Source organism: Lissotriton vulgaris, chromosome 10 (genome assembly GCF_964263255.1).
Source record: "Lissotriton vulgaris chromosome 10, aLisVul1.2, whole genome shotgun sequence".
Classification (NCBI taxonomy): Eukaryota; Metazoa; Chordata; class Amphibia; order Caudata; family Salamandridae; genus Lissotriton; species Lissotriton vulgaris.
The window spans coordinates 984180389-984205534 of NC_141698.1; the positions used below are offsets into that span (position 1 = coordinate 984180389).

General features: G+C 44.9%; 1 protein-coding gene across 7 annotated transcripts in view; it reads right to left on the reverse strand.

Moving 5' to 3' along the window:
• Positions 1–864: 864 nt before the first annotated feature.
• The window catches only part of PHF14 (PHD finger protein 14), a 1195141-nt gene continuing 1170859 nt past the window's right edge, over positions 865–25146 (reverse strand). For 3 of the 7 annotated variants that reach the window (XM_086941984.1, XM_086941993.1, XM_086941990.1), the window contains one exon: positions 1628–2986. In XM_086941984.1, coding sequence (XP_086798110.1) covers positions 2900–2986 — 87 coding nt within the window. In that variant the 3' untranslated portion in view covers positions 1628–2899. Of the gene's footprint in view, positions 2987–25146 lie in introns of all 7 variants that reach the window. The other 4 variants (XM_086941991.1, XM_086941985.1, XM_086941988.1 and 1 more) reach the window with 2 other exon arrangements.

The window sequence follows — 25146 nt, forward strand, 5'->3', positions numbered from 1 at the left end:
GTGAACCTGGTAAAACGCCGTTTCTGGATCTCTAAAGTACCGGGCTTAGGAATCTCAGGCTAAAGGAGCAAGTTCAGAAGGCAAAATATGTAGGTTTGCGGAGTGCAAAAGGGCTTCCTCTGGACCTTGTGAGTCCTGCTTGGCGAAAACATTTAGTCTTGCTCCTTTGAAATATTCTGAGCTCCAAAAAAATGACGGAGACAGGGCAGCAAATGCAAATTCACTGCAGCGGCAAACTGACCTCGGTGGTCAAAGAATCCAAATTTGTGATGCTCTGAAGTTTTAGCAGGAATCTGGACTGGATGCATTTGCCTCTGATAGTCACTTGCCTGCTACAGCATTCTGACATGCATGCTCTGCTAGAAGAGTCTGACTTTCCCCAAAAAATCTAAGTTCACATAAATATGACCTGTGCGACCAATCATGCTTAACAGACTCCCATCACTGTCAGCTTGAACTCGTGCCTTTGTCCTGGTCAAATGCAACTATTGATGAGTACTGGTGCTTTGTGCTTTCTTGGTGTTTATACTCAAAACTTTAAATTGTATTTCTCGGGGTTGTTTCGTTTAATCGTGAACACCTTTGTGTCCATTTTTTATTACATTATTCTCTTTCTCCATAAATTGATTTGGAAATGTTACTGTTTGGTTTACTGGCGTTATTACTGTTTTGGTGCCTTTTGAAAACTTAACACATATATCTTTAGGGGGAAAGCCACCACCTTTCTCACAGCTATATGGGGGTAAGGTCAGGTTTTCTCATTGAAACCGTGTTTTGCCCTAGCAAGATATTGGAAACTGGTGGAGTCTCTCCTCCCAAATGAATAAACTCGAATCTCAAAGCATGACAATGCAAACAGTCACCTTTGTGGAAAAAAGAACATTTATGAAGAACAAAAAAACCTACTTTTAGGTGAGATGTATGTCCATATATTATACGCTATTTTGACACATTCTTGACTAATTGATTTTGGCGCACTCTGAGTGGCACTGGCTAATGTTTTGTGGCCCTCAAGGTTGTTTCGAAACGTCCCTCAGTAAGAAAATTAGTAGAGCAGTGTACTCACTACAACAGACCAACCCATACATTTTACCATTTCTACTCACTGTTAAATAATATTTCTATTTTTCTCTTCAGTGCAGAGTGGCATACTTGCTGAACATACATCTATTATTTATACATTTATCAGTGTATTGTTCTGCAAACAAAGAACAGAGAAAGCGCAGATATAGACTCAAAAAAGAACTTAAAAGTTTGATACTAATTAAAGACAATACAAAATCTTCAGAAGAAACATGATGAGGAGGTGCATGAATAATCTCTTTGAATCTTCGTTTTAAAAATTTGCTGTCTGAATTCATTACTGATTGGGAGCATCTTACAGTTTAAATCAGGCCCAACTTTAACAATATTTAGAATTCTTGGAAGAAAATACCCACATTTGTTTTTGCTACAAAGATAAAACAAAAGGTTGGCGCAAATCAAAAAATGCTAAAAGTAGAATCATCAATAAATTTTTCTCTCGTGGCACTATGAAGACATCATTTAGATTCCTTAATATAGTTCTCCATTGATAAAAATGTAGGTGCAGGAAAATAAACATGGAAACAAAACAACAATGAGAATGTTTTAAATTCAGGAAAAGTACTTTATGCAGTGCTCGACCCATGCATGTTTTGTCAAGTATTTGCATACTGTATATCAAGATTAATGTAGTGCGCTAGTGTCTAATTGTACATCTGACTACACCTCACTTTTCTCATAGCCTCTAAGCCAGGTTCAGTGGCATCTCTTTGAATTCCTTGTCATTTAACTTTCCAAATTAAGTATTTTTTTTTTTCCTGAATTATGGATAGTGTAGTCTGCAGGTCTTTATCTCATTAGGCTTCAGGCTTCCACATGAGCTGCCATACTTAAACAGTGAATAACTGGAAGGCACACATCCCTTTTTCTAATCTGTTGGGAATGCTGGAGTTCCAAAACGATACAACTTGTTGGTACTCAGTGATGATTTCCGCTCAAAAAGTGAGCCCAAATACAAATATTCCTCTCTCACATAGGGCCAACCACTGAACCCTTCCTTCAAATTTTTTGAGTTGCTCCAGAGGCGTGCAAAAGAGCTCATGTTTACGCCTACGGCTCTCTTGAGGCCCTCTTCACTAGCCAGACTCCTGGGATCTCGAGGCACCCACCCAGGAATGACACAGCCTACACAGAGCAAGACTTCTACAACAACAACATGGGCATGCAATTTGGCATCCAAGGGGGCAGAATTTAGGAGGAGAGCAGGAGAGTGCGAGGTGGAGGACATGGTAACAAGAGATTGTCACCAATCACCACCAGGTGAACCATCAATGGGACTTCTCCAAGGATTTTTAAAAATGAGAGTTGGAAAGAAAACCGATAGGGAGAAACAAGAGGCTCAACAAAACCGCAAAGAATAAAGAAAAATGTACTTCAGTATCACATTATTCTGTCGATCTTCTCGAGGAACTGAGATAGGTAGCTGGTTACATAATTTTCTAAGTGGGGTAATTGAGGGGACTGCTGGTTTGATAAAAACAGCATTACTATTTCAACCAACTCAAATAAGTAGCTCTGTCTGAGCAACCACCCCTTTCGTTACTTGCACATTTGGTACACTGTATAGAAGTGAATGTTTTACTCCTAAAACACAAAAAGAGTCAATTTGGCATCACAAGGCAATATAAAACTATGCATATAAAAGCCAGAATGTCGTTCTCTGATCATTCGGATTTAGTGTCAGATTAATGTTATAACAAACTCCTGAGATAAATATGCCATTTCGGTTACTGATTATTTTAAAAGCAAAGGTAATTAAATGGCTTTACAATTATGCATCACATTTAAGAAGTGTGCTACACATATATAGCAAATTTCAGATGAATGTTCTTCCCAGTATTTTAATTTTCTTTTTCCATTCTAGTTCCTGAGGGAGATCCTTTTCGGCTTCATTATCATCTTCCTGCATAAAAAATAAAAACGATATATATTAAATTAATACCTCTTAAAGAAAAATGCCATTTTATATGGCTGGTATTGCAGCGTATACAATTGTAACATTCAAACTCCCGTCACATAGTTCGGATCCTTTCTTAAGAGCTAAAATGACTTAAGTTTACAGTTAAAGGAAAAATTACATTTCAAACATGGGGAAATGTTTCAGTTCACATAACGGGTAAACGTCCCCAGCTAACGCTGATTTCAGAACATAAAAACATGCTTTATGAGACGCGGTAAGGCCTTCTTGGAAGGGCAACAACAGAAAATTCTACAGTACTTGTTTAGAATATATTGAGCATTATAGCAACAGCAAGACTTTGCATTGCCCATGCATAGATATCCATATTCCCACCCAAAGCTTATGATTGGTGGGCAATGTTAAGGGAGATTTTTGAAAGGGAGATGGCTATAGCCAAAAGTAGAGGTGTCCGCTCTGGAAAGAAGTTCTATCGAATGTGGGGTCCTATGTTAAATTAGACTAAAACAGTACTGTAATTGTCCTAGCAAAAATATTGTATTTTCTTCCTCTCTTCCCCTCCTTCTTCTTGTCTCCATTTCTCATTTGTGTATTAGTCCAATACAGTATGATTTTTTTTTATAAGTTCAGTCTTTCTTCTGTTCTTTTTTTGTTGTTGTTTACTCCTTATGATGAATAAATAAATATTGAGCAAAACGCTCACACAAAGCCGGTTTTTCCACCGATAGCCGCCTTCCTATCAACTGTAAGTATTCAGAACTGAAGTGAGGGAGTGTCCCACTTATGATAAGCAAACACACAAGGAGGAATAAGTCACAGAATTGGACACTACAAACCTTCATCTAGACAACAAAACAAAGAACCCTGCATGACGCCAGAAAACACAAAAACCATTAGGAAAGCTAACAGGCCTCAGCTATGAAAGGGTGGGCGACTGTCTTTCCCAACAATTTTGTCCCAATCCTGCACATGAGTACAGATAGCTGGAAAACTTACAATGGATTTTCTACTAGAGAATACCCTTTTGAAGATGGCCAGGGATGCGCACACCTGGGAAGTGAGCAGGGAACATTCTCATCTCTGCTTCATGACACTGATGTGCTTATGTATCATGCGTCCATTTTAAATTTAACATTCTAACATGGCAGACAGCTATATTTGAATGGGAAATTAAGATGTACAAGTAAAATACATGTGCGCACAAATCACAACAAGCACTGGCAAAGGCAAAAGGTCTGAGCAATGCCCGAGCTATTGGCCTTGCCAATGTGAATGTCTTTAAGCCATGTTGTTTAGTGGCACATCTGCTGTTCAGCATGGCTGAAAGTCCAGAATCACAGGCTGTGGGCTGACACCGAGCATCTTCACTGCCCCCCATGTTGAATTTATAGTCCTGCCCCACTAAAACAAAAAAGCGCTATGGTGTGGTCTGCGCTGACTGCATCATAGCGCTTTTTTCAGTGCCTTTCAGCCTTGCTGAACAGCAGATGTGCTGTTAGACAACATGGCTTGCAGAGATCCATTGGCTTTGCCAATGCCTGGTCCTTGTTGACAGGGCTTGCTGAACAAATGTGGAGCGACAGTGAGAAACAGTTGAGGAGCTTTGGAGTGAAGCAAGGTTGAGGCCTAACAGCCAAAGCTGCCGACAGAGTAACTGGGGAACCAGGTTCCAATCTTGTGGTCTGCTGAACAATTTCTTATTCTGGGCAAATCACTTACGCTTCCCCTTGCCTACGACAATGAATGTGTCACTGTCTAATGTAACTGGTGAGTACTTAAAGCGCTCCAATACCATCGGCTGGGTTTAGCACTAGCAAGATGGAGGTCAGAACAAGAGCTCCAATACCATTGGGTCGTGCAAAAAAAAAAAAGTGAATAAATAAAAGCTGCAGCTACTAGGGAGGGAGTTGGAGGGACGGGTCAAGCAGGAAAGCAAGAGGGAATGGGGAGATGGGCAAGCATCAAGGGGAAAGAGCGGGACATTGCCAACTTTTTTGATGCATTGAGTAATCAAGTTAAGTCTGGACCACCATAGGATCTTGCACCGCCTTATATTATGGCAACTCTGGCCCCAACCTTTCTCCCTTCCCTCACTGAGCTATTCAGTCTCTCTCTCTGAGCCTGGAAACTTTCCTTGCACAGTGTAAATCAGTTACAGTCAAATCCTTTCTTAAAAGGCCCACGGCAAATACCAGAGAAATTGCACATTTTAGACCTATCTCACTGCTCCCTTTCCTTGGAAACGTTACAGAAACTCTAGTCAACACCCAACTTACAGCTTTTTTGGAAGCTATTCTCTGCTTGATCCCTCCCAGTCGGGCTTTCGAGCCTCCTTCAGAACGGCAATGGTGGATGTCCTAGATAACATGAGACTCTCTTTGGATGATGGGCACATAGCAATGCAAGTATTGTTAGATACCTCTGCAGCATCCAACAACATCTCTCACTCTGTCTTATTCCAAAGACTAAGGGAGATAAGTGTTGGTGAGAAAGCCTTGGTCTGGTTGAAGAACTTTCTTAATGAGTAAAATTATATGGTGCAGTTAGAGTCCTTTTACAATTGAACCATAGACCTGCGAAAGGAGTGCCCCAGGGATCCTCTTTGAGTTCCACTCTTTTTAATGTCTATGTAGACCCACTGGAACTAGTGATAAAATATTTGGTTTGGATATAATTTCTTATGTTGACACACAACTTGTTATCAGAATGGGACCCGACTCGGACTCTACCATAAAAGATTTGTGACTATATGGAAAATATTGCAGCTTGGATGCAGCTCAACAGTCTTCAACTGAATACGGGCAAAACAGATTGTACTTTTTGGGAAGGCACACTGTGTGTGGTCTGAGGACTGGTTGCCCCAGGGTCTGGTTCCAGTTCCCACCCCGAAAGCAGTAGTGAGAAACCTGGGAATCATGGTAGATGAAAATCTTTCCACGAGGGACCATGGGAATGCCATCTCCGGTTCCTGCTTTGGAATCATCCACCTACTAACAAAAGCATTCCAGTGGCTACTGCTTCAGTCAAGAAAATCCTCAGCCCAAGCCCTCATTGTTAGCGGTCTGGACTTTGGTAATGCACTAATGGTCGCCATGAATGAAGGACTGTTCTCCAAATTCCAGGTGGTTCAAAATACAGCTGCACATCTAATTTGTCATCTCCCTCCTCGATCACCCTCATAACCCATTCTCAGAACTCTTAAATGATTGCTTATAAAAAAGCACTCCTTGTTTAAATTTCTCTGTCTTGTATGTAAATCCCTGCATAGAAATGGGTCTCTCTATCTTCAGGCACACTGCAGCTGTATGCTCCCACCCAGAGTCTCAGATCCCACAGGAAACTTCTGATCCATCATCGACATATCTGCACTTCCAGAAAAGGGGGCCGTTCTTTTTCACACTTAACCCCCCAGCACGGAAATCAGCTTCTGTGTTGTGTTTAGAAACTGAGAGATTAAGGGATTTATCCATAATTACAAAAGGTTGAACTGAGGCAGAGGTTAGGGAGATAATATGGCATCCTTTTAAGAGAGGATGTGGCGTAAGGGCTAGAGCTGGTTAGTATGGAGCTGGTAAACTTGGCTTGAGTTTTGGAGTTGGCTGAAAATCCTTGAAATTGGACAAATCACTTAATCTCTCTGTGCCTACAAAGTAATGTGTCCATGTGTAAAATAACTGGTGCTAATGTAAAGTGCTCTGACATGCCCTGTAATAAAGCATAACGGTTTCACTTGAGGTCTGATTTTCCAGCTATAAACCCAATTGCTGAACGACCACATATGGTGTAAAGATGTGCACACACACATGAACCTAGTACTCCTGCGCCTGGAAAACAAACAGAGACTACACTGCACCAAGAAATAGCAGCCATGCACACATGCTCGTATCAGCACATCAGTTATACACTAACAGGACATTAAAAGGCAGAACACCACCACTCACTAGAACGAAACAGACTACAATGAGGGTTTAAAGCAGTGGCAGGGTCAGGGAGGGTGTGATTTGTGGATGGGGCTAGCAAGAGGAGGTGCGAGGGAGCAAGCAGAGAAGGGAGGGGCAGGTGGGGGAAACAGAAAGTAGCAGTGATAGAGAAGGGGTGATCTGTGGACGGGGCATGAGGGCAGGTGGGAGGAGACAGAGCAGGTAAAAGCACGAGCACTGCGTAGAGTGCTAAAAAAGAAAGAAAGAAAGTACTATACAGATGGAAGACATCTGCCTGGGAGGACTGCCTTGGGAACCCCAACACGCAAAAGTGTGGACTCTATGGTGATGAATAGATCGAGCCAGAGTTCACCCCGTTGCTAGAAGACGCCCTTGCTCCTTGTGTTCCATGGCTAAGTTTGTCCGCCGTGTTGTATAAAGATCCTGCAAGGTGTTGGGAGGTCAGGGAGATTCTATGATCGTTCAGCCATTTCCAGTGGTGCACAGACTCCAGGTACAGGACCCATAAACCCACTCCGCCCTGCTTTTTGCGTTACCACGTGGCGGTTATGTTGTCTGTGAGATTCTGCACTGGTTTCCCTGTTATGGCTAGCAGGAAAGCGTTTAGTACTAAGCGATTCGCTCGCAACTCTAACAAGTTGATGTGGAGTCGAGCTATAGTTGAAGCCCAGAGTCCTCTGATAACCACCATTCCCAGGAGACCTCCCACCCCAGCAACAATGCATCTGTCATGACCGTTAGCTGAGAGTGGGCTAGGAAGAGAGGTCTGCCACTGACCTAATTGTAGTTTAGAAGCCACCACTGCAGATCCTTTGGATTCTTATATGATACCTAGATGAATCCGACAGGTTGCCTTGGTACTAAACCCACTGAGACTTCAGGTACTACAGCAGAGCCCCCATGTGCCACCCATTGTAGTCCACAAAAAGGTTGAAGGAGGCTCCAATAAAGGAGAGCCGTTGTTAAGGAGTCAGGTGTGACTTCAGTACATGATGGAAACATCCAACGATTTTAACAGATTGGCTGTCATCTGGAGACGGTTGATGACGGTTTGAGGCTAGCCCGCCTCCAGTAGCCAGTCATTGAGGTGTGTGAAGACTGGTATTCCCAATCTCTGCAGATGTGCTGCGATCAACACCATCACCTTTGTGAACCCAGAGGAGCAAGTGGAACTGAAAGTGTTCTTGACCTAACCAACCTGGAACCGCAGTTAGGGCTTGTGGGACTCCAGAACAGGGAAAATATGTGTTCTGCATGTCAAGTGCCACAATCCAGGCTCCTACATCCAGGGCGGACAGAGCTTGGGGACAAGGTGAGCATGTCCAACTGGTCCCTCTGGAGGAAGAAGTAGAGAGAGAGCGAAGATCCAGGATGTGAAGAATAAGGGGAATAAAATCAAGTCCTGATCTCTGGTGCCGTTACCCTCTCTATTGCTCCCTTGGCCAAATGAGCTTGAACTTCTTCGTAGAGTAATGATAGATGGAGGTGTTGCAGTGTGTGCAGCTTGTCTGGGTGAGAGGAAAGGAAAGGTAAGGAGTAGCCATGCTCTATGATCTGGAGCGCCCATTGGTCTAATGTGATGCTCCACCATCCTAGTACGTGAATAATAACCGGACGTCCTACTGGGTGATCGTGTGCTGCCAAGGATAAATTAAAGCAGTTTTGCAGTAGCAGCTATAGTGGGAGGGGTTGTGGTCTGGGTAGAGCCTTGGCCCTGTGGGCCTGAACTTTACCAGCCATTTCCCTGGCCTCACGCCCAAAAGATGCTGGGAGGCCTGTTGATGCAGAGTCCAACATTGATGCTGCCTCGGCAGATATCCCTTTCTGAAGCCTCAAAAGGGGCTGTTGGAGGAACTGCCGAACTGACTCAGCTAGACCCAGAGAGCAAGGTGTGGCTTTGCTCTCCTTAAATTACTCGAGGTCAGAGTCAGCCTTCAGCTCAAAAAGTTTCAAGCAATCAAACAGCCTGTCCATGAGGAACTGCTCAACATCCGATAAGAAGCCCGTGGAGTACATCCAGGTGTGGCGCCTAGACACCACACTGGTTCCGCCTGCTCTACCCAGGCAGGCTGTGTCCAGGCAGAACGTATCATATATATATTTTGCAGCATTTTGGCCGTCTCGGATCAGACATTTTTGGGCATGCCTGAAATCCTCTGGGACACAACTGCCAGTGCTACATTAATGCCATGAAGCAGTCTCCTTAAGGTGCCATGACAAGAGACAATAAGAGCATGCCATATCATGACATAATAGCTGTGATGCTGGCATAAGGTAGGTGTCCACATAGTAATCTAGTATTTTGCCTGGAGCACAGAAAATCCTTGCTCTTGAGCTGCCAAACCCCATGGAGCAGGGCTATCGCGCAAAATACATGAACAGGCTTATAAGAGGTAAAGCATTACAGACTTCTTTTCTGCAGATGTCACTTGGAGCAATTCCCATATTGCTCAGAAATAATTTGTATATTTTGTTTTCTTTGTAGTCATCATTTCTATTATATACTGTGACTATCCGAGAGATGATGAATTTATTTATATATTTGTGGGTAATTTAGCGTATTGCCAGCCGCAGAGCGTTTTAGAATGAGCACTGGCAAAGCCAATAGGTCTAGCGTTGGCTGGTAACTTTTTGGCTTAGTACCTGCTTGTTTTGTTATGGTTTTTGCACTTTGTGTTTGGATGTGCTTCTTATAAAAGGGCAGAATGCTGTTATTCACAGTAAAAGGCTGAACCACTGCTCCATGCTATATGCTGTAGTGGAAGGAAGAAAAATATAAAGAACACCATAACAGACCAATAGATACAGCGTGCCCGGTGAAAGCCCTTATAAGTATATTATAAATAACATTTTAGTAAAATGAAAAGTTCTTGACTAAAGACAGTCTTAATGATTCATTAAACTCATACATAAAGCCAGACCTAAAAACAGAGGGATTATACCTTTAATGGAAGTATTTGAGCTCATTTACAGCAAAACAAAAATACAGTGGCCAAAACGTTATCAAAAATTACCTGGACGTATTCTAGATATGGCACTGTATGAAGGCACGTATAAATATGCATTCCACGCTGCTATGAGGGCGTATGAGTCCACGTTTAATCAGCCTCCCTTTCAATGCAACAACTTTTATCACTGTCCTAAAAAATTACTTTTAAACAGCTTCTGCCCGTAAAAAAACTGCTTCATGTTTTTGAGACTAGATACTTTTACTTCACCGTTTGATAAAAGACAATAAATTTAACATCAGAGACACTTTATGTGCTGCAGCATCGTATTTTTGCCCCATCTAGCATATTTTCTTGACAGGTCTGCCAATTTTCCAATTACTTGTACCACCATATGTTATCTGAAGATCAGTCAGGTCTAAAATAGGAAACATGAGCGAATCAGGCAGCAGCATGCTTACAATCTTCCGCAGCTTCAACAGCAAGAGTCTTGCTCATAATTCACTGCAGCCTCCTCAGGAACGCACTAGAAAAATAAGGTGACATCACAGCGGCTGTTTCCATAGGAATGGCTGGTACACAGTGTTATATGTTAAGAGGCAAACCTGCCCAAAACTGGGACTGTTATAAAAGCTGAAAGATCGCTTTCATGCTGTACTTTTCTGCATTACTTGGGTATATAAATTAACCTAAATATTCAGTCGTGCTAATCAGATTTAGTTTTGGTGACTATACTTGCATTCACTCTAGTTTAACCCGTGAGCAAAGTTCAAGCAACATCTGGCACAACTAATAATTTGGGGTTGAGAAGCCAAACAGAACAAAAAACACGATCAGAGGCAGTGACAGCAGACGAACTTTAAAAGTGGTGGCAAATAATTACCTCTCTCAGATAACATCAACCAAACAAAAACTTTTTTAAACCATCATTGGAAAATCCAATTGGTCCGGCTTTGACTGCGAAGCTGTTGGCACTGCCAATGCTTGTTTCAGTTTATTGTTAGTTTACCAATTCGAAGAAGCCAACACGCCGGTCATCTTGCTAAACTAATTCCATCATACAACAAAAAGCATTCCAAGATGGTTGTCCATTCATTCAGGTGTGTGGATGTAGGGAAAGCCATCTTGTAATGTGTTTTGTTATTAAGTATAACAAAGATATAAGGTGGACACGTGTGTATGCACAAACATAAGCGGCCAGCTTGCAATGGTTTTAAAAACCATTTAATGACCGCCACTTCTAGCAATGCCTGCTCAGGTTAATGAGCACTGTAATAGGATGCACCCTCCCAGAAGCAGGGTCTGGGTAGCTACTGGGTCCCACAAAACAAAAAAGTTAAGTACATTTTATAAAAGGAAAAAAGAATACTTGTTTAAAAAAAAAAATAATAAAGGGCATCTTGGCGAATCCTTGTACTGAAAGGGACCCATTTTCTGGTAGATGTTCACAGCCATTTATTGACCAGTCTGTGCCATTTCTGCGAACATGCGGAAGAGTCAGTTTTACAATTCTTGTGCATTTGCCCAGCTGTTAATTACTGGAGACAGCATTTTCTGCTTCCTGCTCTCCGTTCTCTCAGGATTCGATCATGTCTACCCGCCGTAATGGCATTACTAAATAGACAGTCACAACAGCTCTCATGCAGGGCAGCCAAGTTTTTGCAACAAGTCAGCAAACTGTTACACACATTGAACCCATAGTGCTGATTATATGCCCTAGCCTTTGGCTACCCCTACACTGTACAGTCCAAGCACATAATCATTGGAAAAAGAGTAAAGCGGTCACTCACCACAATTCGCAAACCGACTCAACTCAGTTGCATTAGAGGGAAATATACTTCATAGTGCCCACACCGTCACCCGCTCCTCCCCGCACTTGAAAACTTCTTACCCATGAATGATACACCAGACACTTTGTTTATGGGTAAAGAACTGCTGCAGGTTTATTATCATACAAACATAGTATGACATTGATGGGTCATCTTACGGGCGTTCCAGGGCAGGCAGCCCCTCGCTGCCCCACCCGCCTGTAGAGCCAGCCAGCACAGTGGGTCGACGCCCAGACAGTGCAGCACCATGTAGATCCTTATCTTGGACTCCCACCCCTTTCAGGGCGGAGCGGCATGGCACACCCCCGGTTGGTTCAGGCCCCCCAAACACCCGAAGGACTAACGGGGCACCGTCGTGGTTTCCGGAACCTCCTGCGGCTCACGGTCTTAGGCTCGGGCACCCTTACTGTGCCGGGCAGAGGTACCCTTACTGTACCTGTCTGCCGCAGAGGTACCCTTACTGTACCCGTCTGCCTCCAGATCGCCCTGTAACTCCGCCACAGCTCTGGAGGAGGCTACCGTCTATGCCAGGGCCCCCCACACCAGAGTACCTTAGTGATATCCCACGGCTGCGAGTGCTTCTTGTAGATCTAGCAGGAATATATCCATGCCAACCTTGGACAAGTGCACCCCATCCTTTTCATAGTAACCCGCAGTTTTTTCCTGGATCAATGCATGCCTAATGAATCCCAGGCCCCTTCGTTCCATGAACCTCTGCATGGACCTATTGACCCTCCTGCGTGAACGTTCGACTGCCACTGTGGACCTGGCGCCCCGCCATTCCCTGCGTGGCACGATCTCGGACCACAACATTTCACACGCTCCCATCCTGTTGCTGATTGCCATGATATCAGACTGCATGTTCTGGAGTAGCACCCTCCTCCCCATGGAGACCAAGTCATTCCCACCCAAGTGGATTAGAAGGACGTGCAGTGGGGGACCTCTACCCAGGTGCTGCTCCAGGCACTTCCTCAGGTCGTTCCATTTCATCCCCGGGAACCCAACCATACCAACTGCGTCTGAGTGAGGCCCCTGCTCCAGTCCCTGAGATCCGCCCACTGTTCCAACCTTGTCACGTACGAATGTCCCATCACCCACACACGACGGCCTGTCGGCGAAAGGAGGACGCCAGTTTGTCAATAGTTAATTTTAATTCTTGGGCACTGCACACGACATTCTTATTAGATCACTCTTAAACCGTTTAAACACAGCACACAATAGTCAATACGTCATATATACATGATGGTATTTTTACCAAATGCCTCTTTGACCTCCCTCGCCTAGGGTACTAAGGGCGGATGTACCGTTGAAAACAGTTGGAATCCCAGCGCTCCACCCCTTTGATGACTTCTGGCACCATGCCTGCCTTAAATGCAGCCGTGGCTGCTCCGATCCTGAAGGAATGGCTTGAAAACCTCTTCCCATCCCCTGCTACTCCTGATTTGGACAGGGCTGCCCTCATGATGCGGTCAAGCTGGAACCTAGTCAATGGTGTCTCATCCCCATGGATTAGAAATTGTCCTGCCACCGCTGGCCTCATCCTCAGGAACTCCCTAACTGATGCAACCGGGCAGTATCTGGGGTCCCCCAACGCCTGCAGCACAATGGTAGTGCCCCGCCCAGCTTGGTCAGTCTTAGACCTCCGAATACGGAGTGCCATCGCGTCTATCGCACAGACATCCATCATACTCAAAGCTGACTCCGTTCTATCCATTTTTGATTTGGCCACCAGCTCGCTTACCCTGAAAGCCCCGAAAAAAGCCAGGCAGAACGCTGTGGTAAATAACTGTGCCTCAAAAGGGGAGTTGGTGGCCTTTAAGATCGCGCCATTTACCATGAGTTTGCTGCATTGACCCACACTTTTGCACATGAACTTTAACCATGCAGCAGATACAAAGGGCACAGTGCAGGTGTACATATAATTGCAACGAAGGGCAGGTGCTATATAGCTCTCACTTGCACACAGTTCGCTTTATTCCTGTCTTTAGATGTAAATTTCCATCTTTTTTAAATTTGTGTTTAGAAATTAAATTATTTATTAGCAGGGATTATTTTAATGATGGTAAGGGAAATTTCCAGACCAGCCTAGTGTAATGGTTTTAATTAACTACACAATAAAGTCATTTTTCTGATTGTTGGATTGCTTTTGAATATCTACTTACGTAATGGGGTTTCTAAGGGAAAATGCAAAACAGACACATGCAGCAATGTGCCAAAGAAGAACAACAATGAATTTCATGCATCAGCTATATTTAGATCAGAGGCGCCTGTTTTGCTATTGGGTGGTATCAATGTTTTCTTGGAATGTAGTTAAGACAAAATGTGTCGAATTATCTCTCAGTTTTAAACCATTTTACAACCTCGTTAGTAGTCACTGCCTAGATGGGTTTCATTTTTATGCACAGGCGAGTGCCTTAAGTGTGCTCTTCATAAAGTCCCATTCTACATGTTTTTTCGCTCTCTTAATACTGCCTTACTCAATGCAGGGGGTTCTTTTCTGAAACAGTTCAGTCTGGCAGCTTGTGGCCGCCAGTGACAGTCTGCTGCACGCACGTCATCTCCTGATGTCAAGATTGACAACTGCGTCTTGTCCAATCTAGTGCCCCGCCTTCTCTCTTGACTGCTTTTATGTGTTCACTGCCATGTTCAAGGAGGGCAACAGCTCAAACTGCCGTCTATCCACATGCAGTATGCATACCAAAGCCAGTTAGCAGTTCTGCTGGTAAACCAATATCAGGTCTTCTGCTTACTTCGGGATAGACACCGTGACAATTGAAAAGAGTGGTGGAGCCTCATCTGGCAAGCCCACCCTGATCAAAGTCCCACCAACATTTTTGGAGGAATTGAGACTTTTTGGGTCATAAAGTTATCTTGCATTTGTGTTCTCCACTTCTTTACATGGTGGTGTGTTTGCTGTTGACTCTCACTGTAAAATGTCATGAAGGTAATACCCTTCCTGGAGCAAGACTACTGTGGTGTGTGAAAACAAAAAACAAAAACCCACATCAAAATTGGAGTAGGGTCAGAGGCCAAAGTTTAACGATTAGCAGGATATACAGCCCCAAACTAACATCAGAAAATACAAAGAATATCCTGCAGTCAACATCTATAAAGAGAGAGAATAACTGTACGACTACATAGACTGATCAACAAAAAATACGCAAAATTTGTACGGATTCCCATCACTCACCGGTCCCGGTGACATTCTCCATCATCTGGATCTCCTTTATAGGGCTACTATTATTATTATTATTATTATTATATTACTATTATTGACACTGTTTGAGATGAGCAAACCACAGTATTATACCCTAATTGGTTAAGCAGTGTCCGGTCCTTAAAGGCAATATGCGTTTCCGTTAACACAACAAAGTGAGGGCGGTACATCTTCAACTCTTCCCGCACAAATTGGCGCTTACGAGTAGCATTCAACACAGATACATTCCAACATAAGAATTTGATCACTACCATTCTATAGCATTAAATTCAATTTGTGCAGATGTCTTCAAAAACCTTGAAACACCACTCCCCCTAAAGAAAAAAGTGTCCTGCTTAAATCCTTTGCATTTTCCCTGTGCCCAACATCCCCCTCCCCCAACCCACACTTCCAAACCGCCCGTGTCTTAAGAAAGGAATCACCACCTCACTATTGTCTGTAAGGCAGCCTTTTAGGAAGTTCAGCTGCAGAGTGTCCCAACAAAAAAGGTTAGAGAAAAAAGGGAGGGAATGGAAAAATAGTTTCCCCTCCTCTCAAGCAATGTAGGCATGCAGGATGACAAGAGTATGCAAAGTAAATATTGTCAACTCAAACTAACCATGCCAAAGAAAAAAGAGAAAGTAGACCCATGATTGTCCTAGCTATTTCCCCGATTCTTGTTGCCAAGGTCTCAGAACTTCCTGAGCCTCTTGCTCCTGGAGATAGACCTACGCCCCTGCTGCTTTTAAAGGGTCAATAAGCTGCTGAAGTCTCCAGCAGCAATCCATAGTATCTTTGCAGAAGTCAGATATAACAAACTTTGAAAAAGACTCTGTGCGTACTGGGGTAGTGGGTCTGGCTTTGATTGATATTGCTTGTCATAGTAGAAAATTACCTAAACATATAAGAATGGGTCTTGGAAAGCGATCAGGAGGTCTGTTAGTAACCAGTGGGAGCCTATGGGCCCGTTGTATTTGGCCATCTGAGTCCCAATCAGCCAGCTCTGGGAAGGACTTCTGGAACAGATCAACCACATTTGCTCGACAGTCCGTCCCTTCTGGTACCTCAAATGCTCTCAAATTATTGTCTCGTTGTCGATTTTATAAATCTTCAGACTTCATCTGCAACAATTTTATTTGTGTCTCATGTATAGTCGTACGTTTCGATGTTTGTCTAAAGTGATCTTCAGTGCCAGACACTCTCTGTTGACGCTCTGTGATATTAGAAGCGATAGATGCTATCTGATATTTCACCTCTGCGAGAGTTGATCTGATGGCGGAACTGTCAGCTGTACCCTCAGCATAGTACGCCTAAGCTTCTTTCCTTTGTACTTGTAGTATTTTAAATATTTCTTGTAACAAAGTATGTTCAGTTGCCAGGCTAGAGCCATCAATCTCGTCAGTCTGGTCGACCGACTCTCCCAAATTTTGTTGAATGAATAACGCATTTGGCGAAGATGTTGGAGGGGAGAACACCGGTGAACGTTTTTGACTATTATTCTCTCTAGTATCCTTACAACCAGTTAGATCACCATTGTTACCCTTCTCTACCACTGAGGGAACTGGAAAAGCCTGAATAGTTGGAAGGAGCAGTTCAGGACTTGAGCCAGATAATCGTGAAATTATTTTCTTCACCTCCCCATTCTTTGTAACCCACTTGCGAAGTGGGCTGCTAGTTATCTCCGATTTGGTGGCTTTAAGGGAAGCATCGACTTGCTTATCACAGGTCTTCTTTTTATTCTGTCTCTGAGCCGTTGATTTAGCAGTCTCTTTATTCTGTTTGTTGAGCGAAGTTCCCTCCTGTTCATGTTCAATAGATTCATCACAGCTAACAGCTGTCCATTCATTAATAGCAGGACTTGGACCTTGCGACTCTTCCTGAATCCCTGGGTTAATTACTAAGATATCTGTTCCTAAAGCATAAGAGCAGCTAGAGCTTTGTTCCAAAGTCTGAAAAGCAGATTTCTTATAGTCCTCATTTACACTAACAGTGCCCTGATCCACATCACCAGATATTTCTTCTTGATTTTTAGAGACAACGCCATAGCCATCTTTACAGAAATGTGTCGGCCTAAATTGAATAATCTGCAACGTCTGGAGAGATTGTGGCAGTTGAATATACCCAGGAGTCTCAATATTTAGAGTAAGAAGTTGGACAGGGGCAGATATATATGTAGATGCAGCCAAGATTGCTCCAGAGGCTGTATATTCTGTTAATACTTTATCTTCTGTAGATTTAAATACTTTTGTATCCATCTGTCTTTCTTTATTTGCAAATGGTGACACTGCCTTAATTAATGCACTCACCATATCCGACTCTGGAGGATAAGTAGCTGCACCCCCTGGGTTAATTACAGACCAAGCCTTCCCAGACTGTAATACTTTTAAAATAGACCGGCCTACCCGTGAAGCAGATTGTGTTAGGTCAGCCTTTTCTCCTTTATCTTCTCCTTCCTCATTTACATTTTCCGCAGCCCCGATACTTGTGCTTGCCATTGCCAATTCTGCTGCAGCCCGAGCGCCGGCGCGCCCTTCCTTCACAGGGTTCGATTTTGGAGGTCCCATGACCCAGACTTTGCAGCAAAGAAAGTTGTTCGGCAGACTATGGTCTAGTTGAGCAAGGAATCGGCTACAACACCCAGGACAGCCTGTGGCAAGCAAAAAAACCTGGAGTGGAGTCCAGTCAGCGAAGAGAATCATACACGCAGTTTATATTATCCTCAGACGTTGAATCAAATGTGGAAACCAAGCCCTTTCTCGTTTTTCTTCTTTTATATCTTCTGTTTGAATTAGCCCATCAGTTCTACGATGGCCTGACCACACCACAGTCCGCTAATCCAGATCCAAATCCCCGCCGCGTCTCCTGACTTTTCCCCTTGACTCGCGGGGAAAAAAGTCAGCGCAGAGCACAGCAAACGAACTGGAAGCAGGCTTGAGGCGTGCACCAGTAACTTTCCTTTTTTTTTTTGCTTGGCTTATCAATGTCCCTTGAGTTTCTCCTTAAATATTAAACTTGTTGAACTTATTCTATATCATCTCCGCCGTCTACTTTGCTTGCCGGTCAGTTTCCCCCGGGAGCTCCGCAGCGTATTCCCAGTGGCGCCGTCAATCCGCCACCGGGTTATGCAGTGTCTCCCACCATCGTTTGCATGCAAACTATGGCATTGACTATCCCTAATGTTACTTGTCCTGAGACTGCCCGTATCAAAGTATAAGAGAAGGGTCGAAAGGCTGACAAAGCATACCTAACATACATGGTCACAGATGACTAATGTGTACCATTGATGAATTGATGCTGAAGGCAATAACCACATTAGGAAGAAAGTATGATTTCTAACAGATAATTAATATGGAAAATTTGCAAGATTACATTGAAGGCACATTGTATGTTTATCCGTAATTAGACTTACTTCTTCCTGAGGATGATGGTAACTAATGTGCAGCTCACTCACAATATGAGAACGTGGGTGGCAAGGAGGAGGTCAATGGTGAGACTATAAAATATTATTTTGATTAAATGCTTATACTTTTTTGAAACTTTTGAATTAAATTGGCGAGACAAATCCTAAATAACCTCTAAACTTCAAACTAGATTATCAGTCAAAAGAAGACATTTAGCAGGAATTTTCAATATGTTTGACATCAAGTTATCATTTCTGTTTCCATACTGTGTAGCCGATACACGCTCTAAAGGTTAAAAAGAAGCATCTGGGGATAGCAGATAATATCATGCTGCCAAGGACACACTGCTCCTTTCATGGATTTTCAATTAAAAACCTAGTGCATTTTAGGAGTTGTGGTCTCCGCTCACTTCACCTCATCGAGTTGAACAACACTCCTGGAAACAACTTGGCCAGGACTGGATTGTTGCATCCTTGCCGACATGCAGTTATTATTAACATTAGTTGATTAACAATGACTCCATATAGCTAAATGTTAGCACTTGCTCTTGTCACTTCCTAGGACGTTATGGAGTCATAGAACGTATGATGTCACTGATACATGGTGGCCACTATAATGTATCATAGAAAAGGAATGCTTCCCATGCTCTGCATAAAAGGATTCACTCTTCGACCTATATTTTCAATATTTTGTGGTCATCGCCGACCTTCAGACCAATTTTTAGGTCTCGCCTAGAGCGTAGCGCACAGCGCTGCTCTAGGAGTGACCTTTAGGAATCGGTCAGCTCTTTTTCAAGCACTCGCGCTTGCGCTGGCATCCACCTTGCAGGAGTGAGCTGCGGCACACGCGCTAATTGAACACAGATGGCCCGCGCGCCACTGCTCGCTCCCGTAAGGTGGATGCCGGCACAAGCACGAGTCATTGTTTTTCTTTCCACTTCTTGTCTTGAGCCACTTCTAGCACACAATCTGTCTTCCAGTATTACTGGCAGGGCCAGGCCGGGCACATTTGTGCTTACACAACCTCTGCCTGCTGACATTTGAACACCTCAGAGGGCCAGGCTGGGTACACTTGTGCTTACACAGCCTTGGCCTGCTGACATCCGAACACCTCAGTAATGAGCGCACGCAAGAGAGCACAGACCCGGTCTCATTTCCACATGCTCTGACACGGCTCTCTTCCTACAGTCTCCATCACTTGTAACTCCACTCCTTCCTCTCTCTCTCTTCCGTGCCCATACACCAGTCTCTCTAGGTCCCCTCTTCATCTCTCTCTCCTCTCCTCACCCAACCTCATTCTCTCTACTGCCCTTTCCACCTCAATCTCCCTCACACACTCTGCACATTTCCCCAGTCTCAGCGGCTATATAGGCATCTGCAATGTCCGCGGGCTCCTCTGATCTTTCACAATCGTGCTTGCTTTGAAATAATTTTACCCTCTGCTTGCACCCTGGTCACGGGGACTTAACACTGACCGTATCCAGGGATACTTGTATTTTCAGCTTCCTCTCTGACTCCTTAGCACTGCTGAGAATGCATACCATCTGCAACTGGAGGGTCGACAGTGCATTCTGCTGGGCATATTTCGTTCTTGATGCCCAGCACATTTTGCTGATGTTCTTCTAAGGTTTTCTAAAAAAAAACAAGGATTGGCAAATACAATTGTAACACCTTTTGTTTGTCAATGTAGACCTATTGTCTTTGCCAATACTTTTTGCATATGTAGTGCAGCATTGAAAACAAAAGCTAAAAGCGAATTTTAACTTCACAGCGAGGATGACACATGTACATGCGCGCATCACAACTCATGCACATACATACGAAATGAGAGATCCTCCACTTTGTTTATTTTTTAATATTTACCAATCCATTATGGTAGGCACCGATCTTGGAAAGATGAATAAAAACAAAACGAGCCTTTCAAAAATGCATTGTGTAAAAGGAGCAACCCGGCAGCAAACTGCAGTTGGCAGGCCCTCTAAAAAATAATAATTAAGACAAGAATTGGCATAGCCAATAGGTCTCGCTTTTTAAAAAAAAATATTTTTATTGATGTGAAAATAAGGGCAAAATTACATTCAACAAAAATGCATCATTAGCTGTAATCACATCAAGATAATAAGGCAAGTTACTAAGGCAACACTGCTCATTGCCACCCCCACCTAACACAAAAACATCATTAAGCGCCCCCGTCCCCGCTCATCGAAAACAGCAACATCGTATCAAGGGGAAACATCCTCTGTTGTAATTTCTGGCGGGTCACATATGTATCCTCTAAATTTATTCCATGCTCCCCAGACCCTCTAAATTTACGAGGGCACCCATGGTGGATGAAAGCCGCTTTCTCTACCACCATTGCCTCATCCATATCTCTGCACCATTTTTGAAGCATAGGCAGCACCTCCGACCCCCATAACATAGCAATGTTGCGTTTCGCCATCAACATACCCAACATAGCCCAGTCTTGCTCCTGATGATTAAGATCATTCGATTCCCACACATTCAACAGGCAGCACCTTGGGTTCGGGAGGATTGAAATTTCTATAGTCTGGGAGATGGTGCACATTACCTTGGCCCAATACGCAGCTAGGTGTGGACAGTCCCAGATAGTGTGATAAAATGTACCCTCCTCCCCACACTTGCGTAGGCAATATCTATGTTGGGCTGCCCCGATTAGGTAGAGTGTTGTTCTAGTGTTGTACGTGCGATGTCGTTTAGATTAAGTTGGACTAGGCGGAGTCTCGAGGGGATGGCCGTTTCATGTGGTGAGGACAGGGCTTCCTGCCAATCTGAGTCATCAAAGTCGCCCACATCCTGGGACAAAGTCTGTCGCAATTTGAACGTCGAGTCTGGTATGTTGTTGATTAATTTACGGTACGTAAAGGACGTCACCCTGCTCGTCATGTGTTCGGTCAGGAGTCTAACCTCCAATGGAGTTGCCTCTGATAGTGAAGTGCCCAGCGGTATGGCTGCTTTATTTGCATGTCGGATTTGGAGATATCTAAACTGTTCAGTCTGTGCCATGCCGTATTGAGTTTGTAGGTGCACAAATTCGACCACTGTCACCTTTTTCCAAAGGTCACCCACTACGGAGATACCAATATTGTTCCATTGCGGAAACCCTTTGCTTTTACAAAGGTTGCCCAGCTTTTGTGCGTCCCACAATAGTGTCATTAATATGATAGTTCCCAAGCACTTTAATCGGCTCATCGCGTGGTACCATATTTGAATTGTGTGTGCTTTAGGACCAATCAATCCTGAGGGCATACGCTTTCTATAAAGAATTGCCATCAACCCTGCCCCTTCTAGGTTCTGCCGATCTGCTTAGTACGCCGGTTCATCCTGCGGGGTATGTAACCAATAGTTGATTATTTTAAGGTGCGCCGCCCAGTAATACAGCTGTACATTTGGAAGCGCTATCCCCCCATCGTACCAGCTGTGCACCAATTTATCCTGTGCAATCTGTGCCGGTTTGTTCACCCATAATAATCCGGAAACCTCAGCCGCTGTGGCCTTAAAGTAGGTCTGCGGAACTGGAAACTGCGTATTTTCGAATGCATATAGAAAACGCGGGAGCGTCATCATTTTGTAAAGTGCCGCCTTACCCAGCAGGGTGACAGGAAGATTGCGCCATATCACCACATCACGCAGAAAGCGGTCCAAATGCGGCTGGAGATTTTTCACATAAAAGTCATTGGGGTTAGCTGTTACATAAACGCCCAGATATTTGAAGGCTTTGTCTGTAATTTGCAGCGGACAACCCGCAGGCAACAGTGGCGGCGAGCCGGTCAGCACATAAAGGATGGACTTGGACCAATTAATAGTGTACCCTGACACCCTTCCAAATTTCTCACACACGTCCAGGAGCTCCATGATAGATTTTCTGGGGGAAGCTAAGTACAGTAAAATATCATCCGCATACAATGATATGCGATCTTCCCAGGTGGGAGTCCACCGAAGCCCACGAATTGAGGGCTCCCAACGAATCCATGCCGCCAGCGGCTCCAGAACCAGCATGAACAGCAGTGGGGACAGTGGGCACCCCTGTCTTGTTCCTCGGGAGAGCGGGAAGTCCCTCGAGATGTGCCCATTAGCCGCTACATGTGCCAGCGGGTTTTTGGCCCGAAGCCCAGGTGACATAACGCCGCGAATAAATATGGCCACTCTACCGTATCAAACGCCGTAATGGCGTTGAGCGAGAGAATGACTGCAGGCTCCTGAATGTATGACCTCCGGGCCAGCACCGCATGTAACCGCCGCAGATTGAGTGCTCTGCTTCGTTGGGGCATGAACCCACACTGGTCAGGATGTATTAAAGATGATAGATGGGGGGGTCAACCGGTTCGCCAGCAGCTTAGCCAGTATTTTAGGTTCGGCGTTGATCAGAGAAATTGGGCGGTAGGAGCTACATTCCTCCGGGTGTTTACCTGGTTTATGGATCGCTATAATTGTGGCAAGCCGCTGATCGCGTGGCAGCTCCCCAACCTGAAGACTGTCTTGAAACATGTTCAAGAGGAAGCTCTCGCTTTTTTGACCTTATAAGTATTTAGTTATGCTGAACAATATCCTTGGTGCAACAACATCAACCGTTGCATGGCTGAGCACTTATAAGGTCCCAAAGGCGACCCCTATAGGCTATGCCAATGCTTTTGTTTTATATCCTATTAACATTTAAAATCTAAATTTAATATTCTACATTTACGACGGCACAGAACAGCAAATCCTGCTTCAGGGAAGCAGGGTGTAAACTGTTTGGCGTCAACAAGAAGGTTTCTACCTAAAACACTAAGTTAAAATAATGTTAAAATGCTGTTTTTAAAAATATATATATGTATATTGTGGTGTGCGCTCTAGTCGACGGACGTACACGCGATGACGCGTTACGCCGTGGGCTAGAGCGGAAAGGCGGCGCATGCGCAGTGAGCAAGGGAGAGAAGGCGCGAACGAGATAAACGGCAGTTGGCGACCGGAGCGCTCGGCCTTAGACGCTCGGCGCCCTTTAGCTCCAGATAACATATTGCATATAAATAAAAGAGAGTAACAACCACCACTAGTTTCTGTGCATCCTGTGGGGGGAAGAAAGAACATTACAGTGGCGACGAGGCTGGGACCTGGACACCACAAGGTGCAGTGTACCGAGAAGAGAACAGAAAAACCCCCCAGCGAGAACACAGAACCCACAAGGAGGAGCAAGGGCGTGGCAGCAGCGCAGCAACACAGCGAGGAGCAGACCACCACCCTCCCTAGGCAGGTCAGTGCCACCCAAGACCCCAGGAGCCCCCAGGCATCAACCTGGCAGCCAAGGGAGACACACCCCAGCTAGAGGAAGGGGGGAAGGCAGCTCAAACAGCGCCTACTGCAAGGGACAATACCCCAGGTAGTCCCAGGGGCCAAGGTGACACGGCAGAGAACGCAGGAGCGTCCGGTGAACCTACCCAAAGGGCCCAGGAAGGAGGACCTAGGGGCGAAGCCAAAATGGCGAATCAGGCGTCAGCCCTAATGGCGCCCGTCCCGTTTCTAACCAGACCAGGTGAACCCCAACTAAAATGGGAAGACTGGAAAGAATATTTCCTCAATTACATTGAGGCCCTTGAAGATGAGAGTGAAGGAGAATACAAACCCGAAAGGAAGAAGAGACTGTTGCTCCACAACTTAGGCCCAGAAGGGGTAAGAGTGTATAAGAACCTGGTGCCCAAAGACAGGGGTGCAGCGGAGACGGATGTCTTTGTGAATGCATTGGACGACCTAGACAGCCACTACCGCCCAGCAGTCTGCGTCTCGATAGACCGATACAACTTCCAACAGAGAAAACAAGAGGCAGGAGAATCCATTGACGACTATGTGGCAGCGCTTCGCCGGCTTGCGATCACGTGTAGGTATGGGAACCTGCAGGACGAGTACATCAAGGACCAAATTGTGATGCACACCACCAGCAGAGCAGTCCAAGACAAGCTATGGGCGATGAAGGAGACAACCCTGAAGGAAGTAGTGGCGATGGTTAAAAAGGCGGAAATGTCGAAGAGAGGAGCAGACGCGGCAAAAAGGGAAAGTGGGCCGAGACAAATGATCAACAAGATCGACGAGGCACCACAATCCAGCAAGCCCAAAACGGTTTACGGAGACCAGAGGAAGGACACCAGAGGATTGGGGAAGCAGATACCTCGTCCCAACCAGGGGGCGAAATTCGCGTGTTACAGATGTGGCAGTGCGGCGCACACGGCCCAGGACAGGCGGTGCCCCGCGTTTCGCGCCAGGTGCTCATTCTGTGGGTTGAATGGTCACTTCGAGAAAGTCTGTCGGAAGAAAGGGTCGAAATCCACGGTTAAGTGCATCGACACAGCAGCGGCCAACGTGAGTGATGAAGAAGAACCTGAGGAGGATGACCTAGTGCTGTGTGTAGAAGATCAAGTCTTAGATGTATCCGGGAAGCGAAGGGATAAGCCCCGCACCGACATGCTCATCGGGGGCGTCAAGGTACATGTAGCCGTGGATTCAGGGTCCCCCTGGACCATAGTTCAAAGGTCAATATGGGAAGAGGACTTTGTGCCAGTCATAGGACCCGACCTGTGGCCGCCGGACATTAGACCCATCTCGTATACCGAGAATTCCATCCCACTGGTGGGGTGCAGGGACTTGGAGTTCGAATTTAGAGGACGGGTGGCCACGTGCACCCTGTACGTAGCGGAGAAGGGTCCATCGGTACTCGGATGGAGAGACGCAGGTGATCTCGGCATCATACTAAATCCCGGAGGGAAAGAACAAATCCTGCTAACGGACGAATGGCCCCTTTCGAGGGAGGAAGACTGGAAGGCTGCTTACCCCAAGGTTTTC